This window comes from Anomaloglossus baeobatrachus, chromosome 1, assembly GCF_048569485.1.
Source record: "Anomaloglossus baeobatrachus isolate aAnoBae1 chromosome 1, aAnoBae1.hap1, whole genome shotgun sequence".
Lineage (NCBI taxonomy): Eukaryota > Metazoa > Chordata > Amphibia > Anura > Aromobatidae > Anomaloglossus > Anomaloglossus baeobatrachus.
The window spans coordinates 57,964,227-57,986,128 of record NC_134353.1 but is presented as its reverse complement, the minus strand read 5'-3'; the positions used below and the strand labels follow the sequence as shown (position 1 = coordinate 57,986,128).

Below are 21,902 nucleotides of genomic sequence, written 5' to 3'. Positions count from 1 at the left end.
GAGATGCAGTAGGGAGATGGGAGAAAGTTCCACAAAGTCAACTATCACTGCAGCCCTCCACCAGTCAAGCCTTTATGGCAGAATGGCTGACGGAAGCCTCTCCTCAATGCAAGACATATGAAAGCCCACATAGCGTTTGCAAAAAAACACACGAAGGACTCCCAGACTATGAGAAATAAGATTCTCTGGTCTGATGAGACGAAGATAGATCTTTTTGGTGATAATTCTAAGCGATATGTGTGGAGAAAACCAGGCACTGCTCATCCCCTGCCCAATACAATCCCCACAGTGAAACATGGTGGTGGCAACTTCATGCTATGGGGGTGTTTTTCAGCTGCAGGGACAGAACTACTGGTTTCCATTGAAGGAAAGATGAATGCGGCCAAGTACAGAGATATCCTGGAAAAAAACCTCTTCTAGAGTGCTCTGGACCTCAGACTTGGCCGAAGGTTCACCTTCCAACAAGACAATGACCTTAAGCACACAGCTAAAATAACAAAGGAGTGGCTTCAGAACAACTTTGTGACCATTCTTGACCGGCCCAGCCAGAGCCCTGACCTAAACCCAATTGAGCATCTCTGGAGAGACTTGAAAATGGCATCCACCAATGTTAACCAATAGGCAGTAAACTGTATTATTAAAAATCTCTTCGTTCTTGACCAGGAAATTGCAAAGCTGCTTGTTTTTTTACAAGCACTTAGTAATTTTACCCAGTTATGTTCAGTTATACTCACAGCAAAAAAGAGGGCAACCAGTCCAGTTAGCCCAGGCCAACACATCTAATGCACAAACAGGATGCAGACAAGCCTCTCAACATGATGGACACTTCACCGGTGCATGGTAAATTGCACACTAGTGGCGCGGGCTTACGTACATTGGCCAATTTACAAACTAATACCTCATATATATTTTATATGTCATTTTTTTGCACTTTATACGGGGTGCAGCCGGACCTCTTAATACGGCCGTGCATAGTGGAATTTCTGTCCCTTGCGTGCTGCAGTGAGTAGTGTCCGGGTAACCCGCCTAACCTAATAGTAAGGGCGTGGTAATAGGTTGCTGGCTGGACACCATGCGCATACAAGTGTGAACAGTGCCCTATGCGCGCCACTAGTGTGCAATTTACCTTGCACCTGTGAAGTGTCCATCATGTTGAGAGGTTTGTCTGCATCCTGTTTGTGCATTAGATGTGTTGGCCTGGGCTAACTGGACTGGTTGCCCTCTTTTTTGCTGTGAGTATATTTTATAATACATTTTTGGGGGAGTTTTTATCTCCTCTTTTTGTTGCTTTTTTTGACAGTTATGTTCAGACTAACTTCTTAAAGGGGGAACAACCAATAGAAGGCTTTAAAGTGAGTCTGTAATCAGGTTTTTGCTATGTAATCAGCATGCTGCAGGGGTTAAAATACAGAATTGATGTGCCTCTTATTAAGGTCTGTGCAGTTTGCCTGCAATGTTTGTTTTAGCTTCAAGGTTTGTGCTGTTTACCTGCAATGTTTAGCTTCCGGAGATTATCATTGCCGGACTAGGTAAGTGGAGGTCAGTTACTCCGGCACACCCCCTTCGGTGACTAGCAGCTCACTGTCTATAGACATTGCACATACAGAGCCTTGTGTGGGCGGGGGCAGCTTTCCCAGCTCTGCTGCATGTTAAATTTAAAAACTCTGCGTCAGAACCGCAGCACCCAGCAAACGAAGTGATACATCGTTGGATTCAGGGTCTCTTTGGCTACATCATGCTGCTCTCTGATGAAATAGGAAAAACCTGCTGACAGATTGCCTATAAGAGGGTTCTCTCTATCTAATGAAGTGTTGGTTTATAGATTGGGCCATCACTTTTTGTTCGCTGGAGTCTTGACCTCTGGGGCCACTACCAATCCTGAGAATGTATGGGACGCAGCGCAGGATTAATGTCTCCGGATCGTTGGTGGTCCCAGTTGTGAGACCTTCACGGATCATGACGTGACGTCGTTTGCCACCACTTTCCACAAGGCGATTTTACCATTAGGCACTACACAACACTCACAGGAATCAATGAGTCGTCTGGGTCATGTCTCTTTTAGTATGAATGCTCTGCGCTGACCAATACAGCAGATCCCCATTACAAAGACCCCTTTTTTTTAGAGGGCATCTTTAAAGAGGAAATCTAAAAGGAGGAATATCTCCACTCCGAGCACAGGGGGGACCGGGAGAGATCATCACTTGCTGATGAACAGCGGTAGATGACGCAAATGTCAAGTCTATCCTGAGCCGGTGATTATAGCCTGGCGGACAGACCATGTCATTTGCTGCCGTCTCCCCTGCCGGGCGATCTGCGGGGCCTGGATGGAAGGCGAGGAGGTTAAATACACGTTAAGAGAAAACACATTTATTGTGTAAATCCAAACTCCGGGTCTAGAACATCACTTTTATATTTGTATCCCCAATCCCTTAAAGTGTCACAGGTGACAGACAGTCATGTGGTTTCTGGCCATAGAAGGTCACAGCACTTGGTTGCACAGAATGCTCCATGACTTTCCATTGTTCCTGCTGTCAGTAGTGATTAGTATAGGTAGCTTTCCTGCTGGATTCATTTCTCTCCATTTTGGACCCAGCAGGAGCTCGCCTTCCACCCAGCTGCTGATCATCAGCATTAGCTTGGTGCTTATATACCCCTTCCTTCCCTGGACTGGTGCTGGTGATGATATTCAGTTCATGCAAGCCCTGGTTGCAAGCAGGCGGCTTGTACTCCTCTGTTGCTGAACCTCTACCTGTGTCATCTAATGATAAGTAGTTCATGCTTTTCCCCCTGTGTGTCCTCCTTGTGTCTTCTATAGTGGTTACTGGGGTTGCCGAAGAGCTCATCTCATCCGTTCTTTATTTAGGGCCCAGCACTAAAGATACCTAGGGTCAGGTATCCGGCTCAGCGCATAGGTGCGAATATCTAGGGTGGTGAGGGACCCCAGAGCCCAGCGGTAGGTTAGGTTAGGGGTCACCATCTTCCCCCCTCCCTAGACACAGGGTTTCCCTTCCCTTCTGTTCCGCTTGGTACTTCCTTTTACCTAGCGTGACATAAAGGATATGTAATCGGACACCTTCAAACTGAATTGTCTTCCTAAATGCAGAGTAAGGAAACTTTCTAAAAAGTCTACATTAGGCTGAGGCCACACGGAGATTACTGCGAGTTCTCGTATGACACTCGGCTCACCACAGCTGTGGAGGAGAGGGAGCGGGGTGATGCTGTGGAGGGCTGGGCTGGCGCTGCGGAGGAGAGGGAGGGGGGTGATGCTGTGGAGGGGAGAGCCAGCTTTGTGGAGGAGAGGGAGGGGGGTGATGCTGTGGAGGGCTGGCGCTGCGGAGGAGGGGGGGGGGGGTGATGCTGTGGAGGGCTGGGCTGGGGCTGCGGAGGAGAGGGGGGATGATGCTGTGGAGGGCTGGGCTGGCGCTGCGGAGGAGAGGGAGGGGGGTGATGCTGTGGAGGGGAGAGCCAGCTTTGTGGAGGAGAGGGAGGGGGGTGATGCTGTGGAGGGCTGGCGCTGCGGAGGAGAAGGGGGGGGTGATGCTGTGGAGGGCTGGGCTGGGGCTGCGGAGGAGAGGGGGGATGATGCTGTGGAGGGCTGGGCTGGGGCTGTGAAGGAGAGGGAGGGGGGTGATGCTGTGGAGGAGAGGGAGGGGGGTGATGCTGTGGAGGGCTGGGCTGGTGCTGCGGAGGAGAGGGAGGGGGGTGATGCTGTGGAGGGCTGGGCTGGCGCTGCAGAGGAGAGGGAGGGGGGGTGGTGCTGTGGAGTGCTGGGCTGGTGCTGCGGAGGAGAGGGGGGGGTGCTGTGGAGTGCTGGGCTGGTGCTGCGGAGGAGAGGGAGGGGGGTGATGCTGTGGAGTGCTGGGCTGGTGCTGCGGAGGAGAGGGAAGGGGGTGATGCTGTGGAGGGCTGGGCTGGCGCTGCAGAGGAGAGTGAGGAGGGTGATGCTGTGGAGGAGAGGGAAGGGGGTGATGCTGTGGAGGGCTGGGCTGGCGCTGCAGAGGAGAGGGAGGGGGGTGCCGCTGTGGAGGGCTGGGCTGGCGCTGCAGAGGAGAGGGAGGGGGGGGTGATGCTGCGGAGGAGAGGGAGGGGGGTGATGCTGTAGAGGGGAGGGCCAGCTTTGCGGAGGAGAGAGAGGGATTGATCTCCCTATCTCCTCCATTGCTGGCTGATGCGAGAATCGCACTGCTCATGCATTACACCGGTGTAACGTGAGAGCAGTGCGATGTTTCTCTTGCCCCATAGACATGAATGGGTGTGAGTGGAACGGGATTGCATTGCACCTGCAGCATGCTGTGACTGTTTTCTAGGTCCAATTAGGGCTGAGAAAATAATGGCTCATGGGTGCGGCCCCATAGAGTAATATTGGTGCGAGTGGAATGTGATTTTTTTTTAGCGCATCCCACTCGCACTGTTTTTCTCACCGTGTGTCCTAGGCCCTAGAGCTATTCTACCTTATGCTCGGTGCACCCTGGGAGTGGCCAAGTGGTTTAATGACCCTCCCCTTGTACTTGTTTTCCATCGCCCTCTTCTTCCTTGATTGACAGCTCTGGGTTTATATTGGTCTGAGGAGGTCGGAGTTAAAATGGAAAACAAGTACGTGGGAAGGTGCACAGATCTGCTTGGCCACGTCAAGGGTGCACCGTGCTTCTGTGCTTGGTTTGAACAGTCTTTTTCTGGTGAGAGACTGCCTTTACAGTATGAAGTAGTTGACCGGTTCCCTTAAATATGAATATACCTGATGAGGAGAGGGTTTAATCAGAAAGTCTGATGGAAACAAATCTACAAAAAACAACTGAAGATATTAAAGGGGTTGTCCACTAATACGGCAACCCCCTCAGAATCCACGTTTCCCCCTGGTAAAACAATAAAGCCTATACTAACCTAATAGACCGGCGCTGTTCCAGCAGTGCTACAGTTAGCCTTTCCAGGTCTCACGTGACCCCCACGTCCAAACTGTGCCAACGTCTGTCTCCCCGCCTTTGGACCAAACGCGTTAATCAACAGGAAGTGAGCGCTGCAGGTGCATCCACTTCCTGTTGATTGCTCGTTTGGTCTGAAGGAGGGGAGACTAGGTATTTAATGCACCCTCCCCCTGTGGGAGGTGCCTGAAAACCTAAAAAAAAAAAAAAAATGAAAAACTGAAAAACTTGAAAAATGACGCTGATTGGATGCGGGACTTGTGGGACTTCACAACATCATGTGAGCCAGGGAACACGAAGTGCAGCACCACTGGAACAGCGCTGGTACAGGAGGCAAGTATAGGCTTTAGGCCGGGGTCACACTTGCGTGTGACTCGTGCGAGAATCGGATCACACTGCACAGATCGGCCGCCTTCTCTTCTGCCAGGAGCGGCTCCGCTGTATGTATTTCTATGGTGCTGACCCGCTCCTGTCAGGAGAGCCACGGCCGGCCCAGGCAGTGCGATCCGATTCTCGCACAAGTCACACACAAGTGTGACCCCGGCCTTATTATTTTACCTGTGGGAAATGTGGAATCAGAAGGGGGTTGTCCTAGTTGTGGACAGCCCTTATAAAAAGTGAAGCCTCTTGGAATCCTAAATAACTGAGGGGTCAAGCTACTGGGCCCCCCAACTGCACATAATGAGAGGGTCCATGACATGAGACAAGGTGTGTTGACCGGACACATGACCGCTGCAGTCAATCGTTGGTCTCTGAGGTTAAACCAAGGAAGATAGCATTTGATCTTGGAGGCGAATGATTGGCTGTGTTGTCACCGCTGCAGAACTCTAAAGAGGAACCAGAATTGAACCATTTTTTTCAACCCCATTATGGTTACACATGATGGATATGCTGTCGATTTGCAGGGTGACGTATGCACGCGCTACAATACATGTCAATGTGACAGCCGCATGGAAATTGACCCGCGGTGCAGATTTTAAAGCTCCAGCATGCCGGATCCACGCTGCACATTTCCACTTAGGCAAATGTAAATTTTGGCACAAGATTTGGGGTGGATTTGCGGCGTGCCCAGAGCAGACGTGTGACCGTGCCCACAGCCCAACCAGACCCTGCCGAGCCGTATCCCGAGCGTGCTCACCTTGTAGGGAGAGATGTGCGTGTCTGAAGGAAAGGCCAGCATCCCCATCACTTGTCGCACCTCATCCAACTGACTGCCCTCTGCCTGGCTGAAGTGCTTCCTCGCATGTCTGGAAGGAAGGAGGCAAGACATGAAAAAACTGACCAATACAGTGTAACCAAGGTTATGCCATCGCTGGGGGGTCCGACCAAAGGGGACCCCATTAGTAAAATGACTGGGGATAGAAGAGTCAGCAAATTGTAATGTGTCCGTGCAATGCAAGGACAGACCCTTGTTGTCAACAGTTGCCAACATTTGATGACATATATGCTGAAACTGAGCCCGCTCCATGCCGATGCCGACTATGTCACATCTGACATTGCCGATCCATGCTGTTAACCCCTTAAATGCCACTATCAATAATGGACTGTAGCTTTTAAGTGCAACAATCCAGCCCAGGTGATCATTCAGGCACTTCCATGTTAGTTCTCCTGTGAAGGTTAGCCACAGGCTGGGCTTCACGGTAGATTGTGATCTTTATTACATAGTACAGCATAAGGCTGTGACGCACACGTTGCATTTTTTAGACTTTTTTTTTTTCCTCCCACAAATCTGCAAGGATATCCTTATGCCTGCAAAGTATGCGAGCATCCTGAAGTCCTGCGCACACGTTCAGCATATTTGCCTTGCAGATTTGGGTGCAGAAAAAAAAATAAATAAAAATTGCAGCACGTCAATTCTTGAAAGCAATAATAATAAAAAAAATAAAGAAAATAAAATAAAATAAATAAAAAAAACATAAAACAAATGTGGCAAAAACATGTCATTTTTCCTGCCAAGAGATGCAGATTAGGTTGCAGAATGTCTGCAAAGTGTGAACATAGCCTTACAGTCCAAAGGATCAAACAATGGCAGGCTCAAGTAACCTTGGAGGACTGAAAAAAAAAAAAAAAAAAAAAAAATGAAAAAAAAAGTACAATACTGAAGAATAACGTCAGGTCAGGTTTTTTTTATACCCAAAATTAACACTGTAGAAATAAAACTCAGAAAACAAAATGGTAGAATTGTATTTATTTTTTTTTACCATTTGGCCTCATTTTTCCCATCCAGTGCAGCCTTGGCTTGGCCTACGGCATGCTGATCCTTTATTTCTTAGCACATCCTAGGTGGAATCTGCCATTCCGTGTAGTAAGAAGCAGCTGATGGGACTAGTCCAGCACATAAGCCATAGATTTCAATTTGATGCTGCTTTACATTTTCAGCCATTAGGGCTCATTGCTTTCCACTTTCAGAAATGTTTTTTATAATCATCCCTTACAGTGCTACTCATCATCATCATCCCTCACAGTTCTACTCATCATCCCTCACAGTTCTACTCATCATCCCTCACAGTTCTACTCATCATCCCTCACAGTTCTACTCATCATCCCTCACAGTTCTACTCATCATCCCTCACAGTTCTACTCATCATCCCTCACAGTTCTACTCATCGCCTCAGGCAGTAGTAGGCTTATTATTAAGGACTCATTTAGACTTAAAATTCTATATCAATTGAGTGGTAAAATCCTCCTATACAGATATTTCTGTTATATACCCATCATGGCGCCCCCTGCTGGTTATTTTTTTTATAAATATCCTTGTGTCCAGTGCCGATGGTCACACATGCTCAGGAGATCAGTCCCAGAAGCCAGTTGGCAAGTTTGGCCAATTTTAGTTTAATATGGGGGCAGTGTCGGACTGGCTACCGGAGGAACCTCCAGTAATACCAGTCCAGGCTGCGGTTACCTGGATTGCACTACAGGGCTCTCACCTGAGCTCCGGAGTGCAGCCTGGACTGAACTCGGGGTTTGAAGGACTGATCTGCAAGCGCAGACTGATTCCACGGTGAATGCGGTTCAGTTCATGGCAGCTGCGAACAGGCCAGGCTGAACTCCGAAGCTGACACCTGAGCTCCGGAGTTCAGCCTGGCCATTCCGCAGCTGCCATGAACTGAACCGCAATCACCGTGGAATCATTCGGCGCTCGCGGTTCAGTCCTGCAAACCCAGAGTTCCGTCCAGGCTGCACTCCGGAGCTCAGGTGAGAGCTCCGGAGTTCAATACAGGTAACCGCAGCCAGGCCTGGTATTACTGGAGGTTCCTCTGGTAGCCACTCCGATTCTGTATGGGGCCTTTAGAAACCCTTTAAAAAGGACCCATCGCGTTCCATAAATGTATATTTTTTTTACCTGATATAAATGCCGCTGTTCTCCTTAATCTGTTAATGTTTTTCTTTGCTTCCTGCCCCTCTCCATTCCTGAGATATGGCCTCTCTTCCATCTATATAAATCAAGTCTTTTTAGCCAAACAGGCTTGGTCTTCCAAGAACACGCCCTTAGAGAAGAGTTGAGGGCCACGCCCACTTGGTTAACTAGGCTAGAATTATATACAGAGAAGAAAAGGCCATATTTCAGGACTGGAAAGGCGCAGGAACACAAGAAAAACATCGCCGGATTCAGGAGAACAGCGGCATTTATACCAGATGAAAATAATTATACACTTATGGCAACTGATGAGTCCTCTTAAAAATTACTATATACTTTTTGCAGTGTACTATGGAGGCAACCATCCATTGTATTCCTCCATTACTAGATTGTCTGATGCACCGTATATCCTCACCCTCCATATATAACGCGGCACTATGCATTCTTACCTAACGGCATCCAGTCTTTTGTTCTGTCGGATGAGCTCAATGAACTCCTGGATCCTCAGGCTGAACTCCAGGCAGCTCTGGAGAAGGCAGAGAAAGAGCGATATTACTGGTAAGATAAAACGAGTAACGGAAAAGGCACCAAGTTTAATTATTACTTATTGGTACATTGTGACTGTTTTCGATGAGTAGTCTCTAAACTGTGCGGTTCCTCTTTTATTCCTCCTGGAAACATGAGCAAACAAGATCTGCAGGACGATTGCTGAGCATACATATTGGGAGCCCTGCAAATGCCCAAAATGTAAAAGGTGACATTAATCCTGCGCTCTCACAGAATGAATGACGTTCAATACCATCACTGAGTCCCATACCTGACCAATCATACCACCCATCGCGATGAGTGTCAGTTAAATTAGAAGACCAAATCTGTTACTGAGACAGACCCTTCCTATTTCTACCCCATCTCTCCTCCATAGGCTTTTATTGGCACCGCAGACAGATTTGTAGACAGATTTGAGCATGAATGATCCATGCAGGGAAAAAAAAAATAAATACTACTACTAAGTGGAGAAAGAAATATTTCGCTGACAAAAATAAAGCTTTTAGATAAAGAATGGTCCTCCACGACCTATCCTTTGGATGGACTGGTGTCCGTCTTACTCATGGCACCACCATCCACTGCTCGGCTGATTAAAGATCAGTCTTCATAACTCACCTCTCCCCCTGTTTGACCACAACCTACTCCCATTCTCTTCCCTCTCTTCTCCAAGTACACAATCCCCCCTCCATAACTTTCACACCCTCGCAGAAATATCAAACACCTTGACTTACACGCACTTTCTCAGTCCCTCCTCCCTCTCACAGACATTGCTTTTTTTACACGATGCAGATGCTGCTGCAACATTATACAACACTACAATCTCTGCAGCTTTCGAATCAGCTGCCCCTCTCACACACACCAAAACCTGCACAATCAACAGGCAACCCTGGCACACGAGTCAGACTAAAGAACTGAGACGGGCTTCCAGAATTGCTGAGCGCAGATGGAAGAGGTCTCATTCCACTGAGCACTTCATTGCATATAAAGAGTCCCTCACCACCTTAAAATCTGCACTCACTGCTGCAAAACAAACCTACTTCTCATCCCTCATATCGTCTCTCAACGCTAAACAGCTATTCAACACTTTCAATTCTATCCTCCGTCCTCCAGCACCACCTCCCTATCATCTCAGCTGAAGACTTTGCCTCTTTCTTCAAGCAGAAGATTGTGGGGCAAAGCTTGCTCTGATGTTGTCAATCACCACAGCCCCTCATCATAGCTACTCAGCCCTCTTCCGCCAAATGCAGCTTCTCAACCATGAAGAAGACAATCTTTTCACTCTACTCTCAAGATCACATCTACCCACCTGTGCACTGGACCCGCTCCCATCGCACCTCATCCCCAACATCACCGCAGTCCTCATCCCAGCCCTAACCCATCTTTTCAACCTATCACTAACAAGTGGTGTATTACCTTAATGCTTTAAACATGCCTCCATTACACCCATCCTCAAAAAGCCTTTGACCAGCTACAATCTGGCTTCCGACCGCATCACTCTACCGATACTGCCCTAAACAAAGTCACGAATGACCTACTAACCGCCAAAGCCAAGCGACACTACTCTGTCCTCCTCCTCCTGGACCTGTCCTCTGCCTTTGACACAGTAGACCACTCCCTTCTACTACAGATTCTCATCTCTGGGTATCATAGACTTGGCCCCATATTGGATCTCCTCATACCTAACCGACCGAACTTTCAGCGTCTCCCATTCTCACACCACTTCCTCATCTCGCCCCCTATCTGTCGGTGTCCCCCAAGGCTCAGTTCTTGGACCCCTGCCGTTCTCCATCTACACCTTCGCCCTGAGACAGCTCATAGAGTCCCACGGCTTTCAGCATCATCTCTATGCCGATGACACACAGATCTACCTCTCTGGACCTGACATTACCTCTCTACTAACCAGAACCCCACAATGTCTGTCTGCTATTTCATCCTTCTTTGCGCGATTCCTAAAGCTTAACATGGACAAAACTGAGTTCCTTGTCTTTCCTCCTCCTCACTCAACTCCTCCAAGAAGCCTTTCCATCAAACTTGATGGTTGCTCACTCTCCCCAGTCTCACAAGCTCGTTGCCTTGGAGTAACCCTCGACTCTGCTCTATCCTTCAAGCCACACATCCAAGCCCTCTTCACCTCATGCCGACTACAACTCAAAAATATCTCCCAGATCCGTGCTTTCCTTAACCAAGAATCAGCAAAAACATTAGTGCATGCCCTCATCATCCCCCGCCTCGACTACTGCAACCTCCTGCTCTCTGGCCTCCCTTCCAACACTCTTGCACCCTTCCAATCTATCCTAAACTCTGCGGCCCGCTTAATCCACCTCTCCCCTCGCTACTCCCCAGCTTCGCCACTCTGCCAATCCCTTCACTGGCTTCCCATCAACCAACGACTCCAGTTCAAAACAAACCATGACATACAAAGCCATCCACAACCTGTCTCCTCCCTACATCTGCGACCTAGTCTCCCGGTACCTACCTGCACGCAACCTCAGATCCTCACAAGATCTCCTTCTCTACTCCTCTCTTATCTCCTCTTCCCACAATCGCGTACAAGATTTCTCCCATACTCTGGAACGCTCTACCTCAGCATATCAGACTCTCCCCTACCGTGGAAAGCTTCAAGAGGAACCTCAAGACCCACCTCTTCCAACAAGCCTACAACCTACAATAGCCCTCAGTCCAGTACACCACTGCGCAACCAGCTCTGTCCTCACCTATTGTACCATCACCCATTCCCTGTAGACTGTGAGCCCTCGCGAGCAGGGTTCTCTCTCCTCCTGTAGACTGTGAGCCCTCGCGGGCAGGGTCCTCTCTCCTTCTATACCAGTCTGTTTTGTACTGTTAATGATTGTTGTACGTATACCCTCTTTCTCTTGTAAAGCACCATGGAATAAATGGCGCTATCTATATATATAATTGCCTTATTCTGACTGTTTGTCTGTCTGTCATGCTTCAAAATTGTGTCCTTCCGGTGACATTGTGTCCTTACGGTGACACAAAGCTGATTGGCCGCTGGGCTCGCCATGGCCCCGCCCCCCCACACAGATTGGCCGCTCGCCCAGGCTGCGCCCCCACACGGATTGGCCAGCCGCTCACCCAGGGTCCGCCCCCCCATAGATTGGCCTCTCGCCCCGGCACCCTGCAGGCATTGGCAACTCGGCCACGCCACGCCCCGCCCCCCTCACGCAATGGACGCTAGCTCTTCCCCCCTCCCCCCTCCCGCGCATTCCCCGAACTGACACGGTCACGGCTCCCAGGTGAGTACTGTACAACCCACAAACCCCCCCCCCCAACGGGAGCCCACATCAGCGTACGCCGCCAACCCAGCCGACACTTACCCTCGCATTGCTGGCCTTGCCGCCGTATGCTGGTGTGGGCTCCCGTGCGAGTGGGGGACGTGATGCGCTGGTAACCATGGTAGCATAGTTACCAGCACATCAAGGTCCTGCAGCGGCGGAAGATCCACACGCACACACATAACAGCACACACACACACACACACACACATCAGATCACACTCACTCTCACACACACCTCACACACACACATCAGATCACACACACCTCACACACACATCACATCGCATCCACACACTCACAGCATCCGGAGATATCGCTTGCTTCTCGGCCTCGATACTGTGCTGCTGTGACCTTCCAGGACCTGACGGAGGATCACATGGCCAGAAGCATGTGGTATCTCCGGATGTTGTGAGTATCAGCGCGTATGTGCGATTTCGTCAGTGTCTGTGTGTGTGAGTGTATGCGATCGGGTGTGTGTGAGTGTATGCGATCGGTTGTGTGTGTGAGTGTATGCGATCGGGTGTGTGTGAGTGTATGCGATCGGTTGTGTGTGTGAGTGTATGCGATCGGGTGTGTGTGAGTGTATGCGATCGGGTGTGTGTGAGTGTATGCGATCGAGTGTGTGTGAGTGTATGCGATCGAGTGTGTGTGAGTGTATGCGATCGAGTGTGTGTGAGTGTATGCGATCGGGTGTGGGTGAGTGTATGCGATCGGGTGTGGGTGAGTGTATGCGATCGGGTGTGGGTGAGTGTATGCGATCGTGTGTGTGTGAGTGTATGCGATCGTGTGTGTGTGAGTGTCGGCAGAGGAGCACGGCGTGTTGGAGGAGGCTGGGAGCAGAGAGGCTGATCTTGGGGAAGGCTGGGAGGGGGAGGCTGATGCTGGGGGAGGCTGGGAGGAGAGAGGCTGATGCTGAGGGAGGCTGGAAGGAGAGAGGCTGATGCTGGGGGAGGCTGGAAGGAGAGAGGCTGAGGCTGGGAGGAGAGAGGCTGATCCTGGGGAAGGCTGGGAGAGGGAGGCTGATGCTGGGGGAGGCTGGAAGGAGAGAGGCTGATGCTGGGGGAGGCTGGAAGGAGAGAGGCTGAGAGGAGAGAGGCTGATCCTGGGGAAGGCTGGGAGAGGGAGGCTGATGCTGGGGGAGGCTGGAAGGAGAGAGGCTGATGCTGGGGGAGGCTGGAAGGAGAGAGGCTGAGGCTGGGAGGAGAGAGGCTGATCCTGGGGAAGGCTGGGAGAGGGAGGCTGATGCTGGGGGAGGCTGGAAGGAGAGAGGGTGATGCTGGGGGAGGCTGGAAGGAGAGAGGCTGATGCTGGGGGAGGCTGATGCTGGGGGAGGCTGGGAGGAGAGAGGCTGATCCTGGGGAAGGCTGGGAGAGGGAGGCTGATGCTGGGGGAGGCTGGAAGGAGAGAGGCTGATGCTGGGCGAGGCTGATGCTGGGGGAGGCTGGGAAGAGAGAGGCTGATGCTGGGAGGAGAGAGGCTGATGCTGGGAGGAGAGAGGCTGATGCTGGGAGGAGAGAGGCTGATGCTGGGAGGAGAGAGGCTGATGCTGTGAGGAGAGAGGCTGATGCTGTGAGGAGAGAGGCTGATGCTGTGAGGAGAGAGGCTGATGCTGTGAGGAGAGAGGCTGATGCTGTGAGGAGAGAGGCTGATGCTGTGAGGAGAGAGGCTGATGCTGTGAGGAGAGAGGCTGATGCTGGGAGCAGAGAGGCTGATGCTGCGGGCAGAGAGGCTGATGCTGCGGGCAGAGAGGCTGATGCTGCGGGCAGAGAGGCTGATGCTGCGGGCAGAGAGGCTGATGCTGCGGGCAGAGAGGCTGATGCTGCGGGCAGAGAGGCTGATGCTGGTGCAGCATGGGGGATGGAGCACGTTTGGGAGTGCGCAGCATGGCGGATGGACCACGTTTGGGAGTGCGCAGCATGGCGGATGGAGCACGTTTGGGAGTGCGCAGCATGGCAGATGGAGCACGTTTGGGAGTGAGCAGCATGGAGGATGGAGCACGATGGGGAGTGCGCAGCATGGAGGATGGAGCACGATGGGGAGTGCGCAGCATGGCGGATGGACCACGTTTGGGAGTGCGCAGCATGGCGGATGGACCACGTTTGGGAGTGCGCAGCATGGCGGATGGAGCACGTTTGGGAGTGAGCAGCATGGCGGATGGAGCACGTTTGGGAGTGAGCAGCATGGCGGATGGAGCACGTTTGGGAGTGAGCAGCATGGCGGATGGAGCACGTTTGGGAGTGAGCAGCATGGCGGATGGAGCACGTTTGGGAGTACGCAGCATGGCGGATGGAGCACGTTTGGGAGTGCGCAGCATGGCGGATGGAGCACGTTTGGGAGTGCGCAGCATAGCGGATGGACCACGTTTGGGAGTGCGCAGAATGGCGGATGGACCACGTTTGGGAGTGCGCAGCATGGCGGATGGACCACGTTTGGGAGTGCGCAGCATGGCGGATGGACCACGTTTGGGAGTGCGCAGCATGGCGGATGGAGCACGTTTCGGAGTGCGCAGCATGGCGGATGGAGCACGTTTCGGAGTGCGCAGCATGGCGGATGGAGCACGTTTCGGAGTGCGCAGCATGGCGGATGGAGCACGTTTCGGAGTGCGCAGCATGGCGGATGGAGCACGTTTGGGAGTGCGCAGCATGCCGGATGGTGCACGATGGGGAGTGCGCAGCATGGCGGATGGAGCACGTTTGGGAGTGCGCAGTATGGCGGATGGAGCACGTTTGGGAGTGCGCAGCATGGCGGATGGAGCACGGTTGGGAGTGCGCAGCATGGCGGGTGGAGCACGTTTGGGAGTGCGCAGCATGGCGGATGGAGCACGATGGGGGGTGCGCAGCATGGCGGATGGAGCACGTTTGGGAGTGCGCAGCATGGCGGATGAAGCACGTTTGGGAGTGTGCAGCATGGCGGATAGAGCACGATGGGGAGTGCGCAGCATGGCGGATAGAGCACGATGGGGAGTGCGCAGCATGGCGGATGAAGCACGTTTGGGAGTGCGCAGCATGGGGGATGCAGCACGATGGGGAGTGCGCAGTATGGCGGATGGAGCACGTTTGGGAGTGCGCAGCATGGCGGATGGACCACGTTTGGAAGTGCGCAGCATGGCGGATGGAGCACGTTTGGGAATGCGCAGCATGGCGGATGGAGCACGATGGGGGGTGCGCAGCATGGGGGATGGAGCACGATGGGGAGTGCGCAGCATGGCGGATGCAGCACGATGGGGAGTGCGCAGCATGGCGGATGGAGCACGTTTGGGAGTGCGCAGCATGGCGGATGGACCACGTTTGGGAGTGCGCAGCATGGCGGATGGACCACGTTTGGAAGTGCGCAGCATGGCGGATGGACCACGTTTGGGAATGCGCAGCATGGGGGATGCAGCACGATGGGGGGTGCGCTGCATGGGGGATGGAGCACGATGGGGAGTGCGCAGCATGGCGGATAGAGCACGATGGGGAGTGCGCAGCATGGCGGATGCAGCACGATGGGGAGTACGCAGCATGGCGGATGGAGCACGTTTGTGAGTGCGCAGCATGGCGGATGGACCACGTTTGGGAGTGCGCAGCATGGCGGATGGAGCACGATGGGGAGTGCGCAGCATGGGGGATGCAGCACGATGGGGAGTGCGCTGCATGGGGGATGGAGCACGATGGGGGGTGCGCAGCATGGGGGATGGAGCACGATGGGGGGTGCACACCTCCCCCCAACACACACACACACGCGCACTGCACAACACACACACACTGGGAACCACAAACAACGCCCTACACAGACACCCACACACACAGACAACGCTGCACACACAAATATACGCACATACCGCACAACACACACATTGCTCAAAACATACCTCCCCCCAAAACACACCACACACACACAAACCGCACAACACACACACACACAATGCTACAGACACACAGCGCTCCACAAACAACGCAACACACGCAACACACATACAACACCGCTCTCACCCCCCGCCACACCCAGAACATGTACAGCGCCCTACAGAAACACTTAGTAACTACACACAACAACATCTATATATACATATATATATGTGTATATATATATATATCAGGGCTGTGGAGTCGGAGTCGGAGTCGTGGAGTCGGAGTCGGAGCTCATTTTGGTGGAGTCGGAGTCGGTATAAAATGCACCGACTCCGACTCCTAAAATATATAATAAATTGGGGACAGGAGTGCAATGCAGAATGTGCTGAATATTTTACTAAATAATAAATATAAGCATTATACTAAATGTTAAGTGAAAAATTTATTGTAGTACAATGTGAACATCAGACATTTAATTGTTTTTATGATACAATAATCAAGATATTTGGATAGAACATAAAATATTTATTGGAATACAACTTTAGAACACAAAAAACTAATAAATTGTAAATATGTAATATATATATATATATATATATATATATATATATACAGTGTATATACACACACAAGATTTATATGTAATCTACTGTATATTACATAGTGTATTACATATTTACAATTTATTACAGTTTTTTGTGTTCTAAAGTTGTATTCCAATAAATATATTTTATGTTCTATCCAAATATCTTGATTATTGTATCATAAAAATTATTAAATGTCTGATGTTCACATACACATATTCATGTACTACAATACATTTTTCACCTAACTATAAGCAATATATGTAGGAGTCGGAGTCGGAGCCAGAGTCGGAGTCGGAGCCGGAGTCGGAGTCGGTGCAAGAGAATTTGAGGAGTCGGAGTCGAAGGTTTGGCTTACCGACTCCACAGCCCTGATAGAGATATATATATATATATATATATATATATATATATATATATATATATAACAAAAATCATACATGAACTACACAATACGTAAATTCTAGAATACCCGATGCGTAGAATCGGGCCACCTTCTAGTAATAATAATAAATAGCGCTGTACTTGTCACAGTGGTGGCACCTAGTACTGCACCTTAGTCTCAAACTGCTTTTAGGAAGGAGATCTGATATTGAGGGTTTCATTTTTGCAGTGATGGATTAGGCCCCTTTCACACATCAGTTTTTTGCCATCAGTCACAATTAGTTTTCGATGGATCCGTCGCAGATTGTTGCAAAATTTATGCGACGGATCCGTTTTTCAGCGGATCCAACCTGCTTGGAGCTAAATAATAATTGGAGCATGCTCAGTTAAAAAAAAAAACGGAATCAGTCACCGGATTCCGTCATTTGATGGATGACAACGGATCCTGCGCCCATAGGCTTCTATTCTACCAAATGACGGATCCTATGCCCAGAGGCTTCCATTCTACCAAACGACGGACGGCGATGGATCAGTCGCTGTCCATTTTTTCGACATATACAAAAAAAACTTTACTGTGGACGTCGTCTCCGTCCAACGGACACACAACGGATGAAACGTGAGGCCATCAGTCGCTAATACAAGTCAATGAGGAAAAAAAACGGAACCAGTGGCATCAGTCGCTAGATCCGTTTTTTTTTTTCAAAAGTCGACGGATTGTGACTGATGGCAAAAAACTGATGTGTGAAAGGGGCCTTACCCCACTTATGTTCCCTCTACACTGCTAGCGCTCCTCACGGCTCACATACTGTGCCTTATTCTCTGATGCCCCGGACCGGTATACACCGTATACAGCTAAGTGTGGCGCTGACTAATTATGTTAATCAGTTTTGCGCCTTTTCTCGGTAAAGTGAATGTCTGCAGCTTTGACATTTTGAATGAAGAGCCTTATGTAACGTGCGTGGATCTGATGATTAATCTCGGCTCCGTCCTCGCTGCCGGATATTGGAGATTTGTGAAGTCCCACTCGTCAGGAGAAGACTAATTACTTGTTTGGCAGCTTACGTTACACTCACAGGTATTATAAAGAAGTGGCTGCTAATGACTCGTCCCCGGCATTGCCTCAAGACGTAATGGCCCACTGCGGGGGCTTAATAAGTAAGCGGGGGGCCCCCGCAGCCCAAGATCTAGATCCACCAATTTTAGGGATAGTATTACTACCACCATACACCTCTTCAACCCCATGCACTTACCTTTTCAACTTCCTTCCAGATTAATTTAGATTCCCATCACCCCCTCACTAGGGGTAATTCACCGTCACGGGAGACTGAGTGTCTGGCAATAGGAGGTCACAGCATTTGGCTGCGCAAAATCTTCCCTGACTTTCTATTGTTCCTGCTGTCAGTATTCAGTGCACTAGGTAGCTCCTCTGCTGGGTTTTCATACTTTTCCCTGTAAGACCCAGATCCTTTCAGCTACTAATCATCTGTATTTCTCCTTGGGTTTTAATACTCCTTTCTTCCCTGGACTGGTGCTGGTGATATTTTCAGTTCTTTCAAGCTCTGGTTGCAAGCAGGTGGCTTGCTCTCCTTGGTATCATTGCTGAAAATTTGCTTAACTTCTACCTGTGTCATCTGTGAATAAGTAGTTCATGCTTTTCCCCCCTGTGTGTCCTACGTGTGTCTTCTCTAGTGATTAGTGGGGTTGATGAAGAGGTCATCCCACCCTTTCCCTATTTAGGGCCCAGCACTAGGAATACCAGGGTCAGGTATCCGGCTTGGCACATAGGTGCAGAACTTTATATACCCCTTCCTTCCTTTGGACTGGTGCTGGTAATATTTTCAGTTCATTCAAGCTCTGGTTGCAAGCAGGTGGCTTGTACTCATCTGTAGTATCGTTGCTGAAACTTTGCTTAACTTTTACCTGAGTCATCTGTAGATAAGTAGTTCATGCTTTTCCCCTCCCATGTGTCTTCTCTAGTGATTAGTGGGGTTGACTAAGAACTCATCCCACCCGTTCCCTATTTAGGTCCCAGAACTAGGGATACCTAGAGTCAAGTATCCAGCTCAGCGCATAGGTGCAGAACCTATCTAGGGTAGTGAGGGCCCAGCAGTAGGTTTGGTCAGGGGTCTCCATCTCCCCCTTCCCTAGGCACAGGGTTTCCCTTCCCTTTCGCTGGTACTTCCACATACCTAGCGTTTCATTCGCTCCGTTCTACCCTTCACCATTAAGACCTGTTGGTGGTGGCTCTTTTTGGCCTCAGATGTCCATGTCCAGCTATGCCTACAGCCCACAGCTATAATAACCCTTGTGGTTTCGCCTGAAACCTTGCAAAAATACCCAAAGCCGTTCATAGTCCGTGCGCCGCAGTATGTTGTACCTTCATTTTCCTAAGTCTGGACTTGTTATCGTGGCACCATGCCAGGCAGGTCATGGTTTCTTGTCTTTCCAGGGATTCTTCCACTTCTTTTGCAGTCAGGAACATTTCTATATTTACTAGATCCTACAACAAGAATAAACAACAACAAAAGGCAATATATTAATAAATGACATAATTAATGCATAATTAATGGGCCAAAGGAACCAGACCCATTGCCAACGGGCGCACACAATCCAGCACACAGCAGAACGTGCCATGTAACTCGAGTCCTGCTAAAGACGCTTGAGTCCATTTTTTTTGGAGATCGTCTCCAGAATTTTTGACACCGGAGCTCTTCTCAATGTCAAAAATTGCCAGAGCCAAAATGGACCCAAATAGTCAGTGGCAATAAGACTCGGCAGGAAAAACAAAAGCCACAAAACATCATGGCCACCATGAAAATTCTAACCTTGTCCCCGACCATTACTTCAGCGATACATTTTTTTTTTTAATCTGAGCTCCTTTCTAAGCTCCCTTTCGTCACTCATCCATCTCCGTAGCATCTTAATTTACAGATACTCAATAAAAGGGCAAAATACCCTTTCACTTTTTCTATGCTTTGTTTCTTAACTTCCTATAACACGTGTTCTTCTATAACCATACTATTTAAGTAAGACTTGTTAACACTGCAGCAGGACAACCCTTGCACTGAAGATTTGTAGAGTTTTACAACGGTTATGTAATTACTTAATAGTCCTGTACCTACCACCGTCATCAAATCACCAATAATCTCTTGCACCTACATAGTGTGTATGTATATACTGCAGTGATGAGTGTGTACATGCAGCAGAGTGTGTATATACCCTCAGAGCTGTGTGTATATACTGCAGTGCTGAGTATGTATATGTGTAGCTGAGTGTGTACATGCAGCAGAGCTGAGTGTGTACATACAGTAGCGCCGAGTGTGTGTGTGTAGCTAAATGTATATACAGCAGTGCTGAGTGTGTGTGTAGCTGAATGTGTTTATACAATAGAACTGTGTGTAAATGTATAGCCGAGTGTGTATATACAGCAGAGCTGAGTGTGTACCAATAGCAGAGATGAGTGTGTATATACAATAGCGCTGTGTGGATGTGTATAACCGAGTGTGTATACACAGCAGTGCTGAGTGTGTGTATATACCGCAGTGCTGAGTGTGTATATACAGCAGTGCTGAGTGTGTATATACAGCAGTGCTGAGTGTGTATATACAGCAGTGCTGAGTGTATATACAGCAGTGCTGAGTGTATGTACAGCAGTGCTGAGTGTATATACAGCAGTGCTGAGTGTGTGTATGTAGCTGAATGTGTTTATACAATAGCACTGTGTGTAAGTGTATAGCCGAGTGTGTATATACAGCAGTGCTGAGTGTGTACCTATAGTAGAGATGAGTGTGTATATACAATAGCGCTGGGTGTGGGTGTGTAGCTGACAGTGTGTATATACAACAGCGCTGGGTGCATGTATGTAGCGGAGTTTGTCTTCAGCAGTGCTGCGTGTGCTACACATATATACATACACAGCTACACATATACATACTGCAGTCCTGAGTATGTATATGTGTAGCTGTGTGTGTATGTGTATGTGTATGTGTGTGTGTATGTATGTATGTATGTATGTATGTATGTATGTATATATATATATATATATATATACACAGCAGAGCCGGAGTGTGTACATACAGTAGCACTTAGTGTGTGTAGCTAAGTGTAAATACAGCAGAGCTAAGTGTATATTCAGAAGTTCTGATTGTGTATATACAGCAGTGCTGAGTGTGTGTATGTAGCTGAATGTGTTTATACAATAGCACTGTGGCTGTGTATGTGTATAACCGAGTGTGTATTCACAGCAGTGCTGAGCGTGTAATATATATATATAAATAATCAGAGCTGAGTGTGTGCGCACTTTGCACGCAGCAGTGTTGTGCATTTGTGTGTTGCAGGTATGTAATGTGTGCTGTAAAACTAATTTGGGATTACTACACATGCTACAGAGAAACAATAACAATATTGATCCATTACCATCTTATTCTTACCCAGTGCATTACAATTAGTGGTATTGACCTTCTCCTTTTAATTACACCTCCAGGAAGGTTTTAATTAGTAGGAAATATATATATTTTTTTTATTTTATTGCATTCTAAACCTCTCTACGGTCTCTACAACACAGCAGATTACATACACCAGCACACTAAAGCTCCCCTGGTGTAGGCAGCAGCTATCCGCCCAACTCTACCATACACAGGAGCGCTCGCTCTGCCGGATGTCCCCTGTTCTCCGAGAGACGCTGCCAGACTCCCCTGGCGGATGCTTTTTTCTAGAGAAGAACAGGATGGACAGTCCAAAACATGCCCCATTGTCATTTCCCCCCCAACAATCATCTGCCAAGGACCTCCATACTCATTAGACTGTTGATCAATCCGGTCAACATCGAAGGGTTTGGCAGACTGTGTCCGTCAAATACGGAGACAATGAAGAATACCAGAGACTCCATTTTTGTGGTTCCTGAGCGCCGCTCCAAGAAATCCAAAGCAATATAAAGAGCAGCTGTTCAATAGGAAGAAAATAAGTACAAACAGGAAATATCA

The 21,902-nt window shown here is 49.3% G+C and overlaps 1 protein-coding gene across 1 annotated transcript in view; it reads right to left on the bottom strand.

Annotated features, from left to right (window-relative positions):
* Positions 1-21,902, bottom strand: part of MAEA (macrophage erythroblast attacher, E3 ubiquitin ligase) — a 153,293-nt gene that overhangs the window by 9,796 nt on the left and 121,595 nt on the right. Inside the window, exons 3-5 of the mRNA XM_075332282.1 lie at positions 19,298-19,420; positions 8,727-8,803; positions 6,058-6,166 (exon numbers count right to left, since the gene is read on the bottom strand). Of these exons, the coding sequence (XP_075188397.1) occupies positions 6,058-6,166; positions 8,727-8,803; positions 19,298-19,420 (309 nt within the window). The remainder of the gene's footprint in view (positions 1-6,057; positions 6,167-8,726; positions 8,804-19,297; positions 19,421-21,902) is intronic.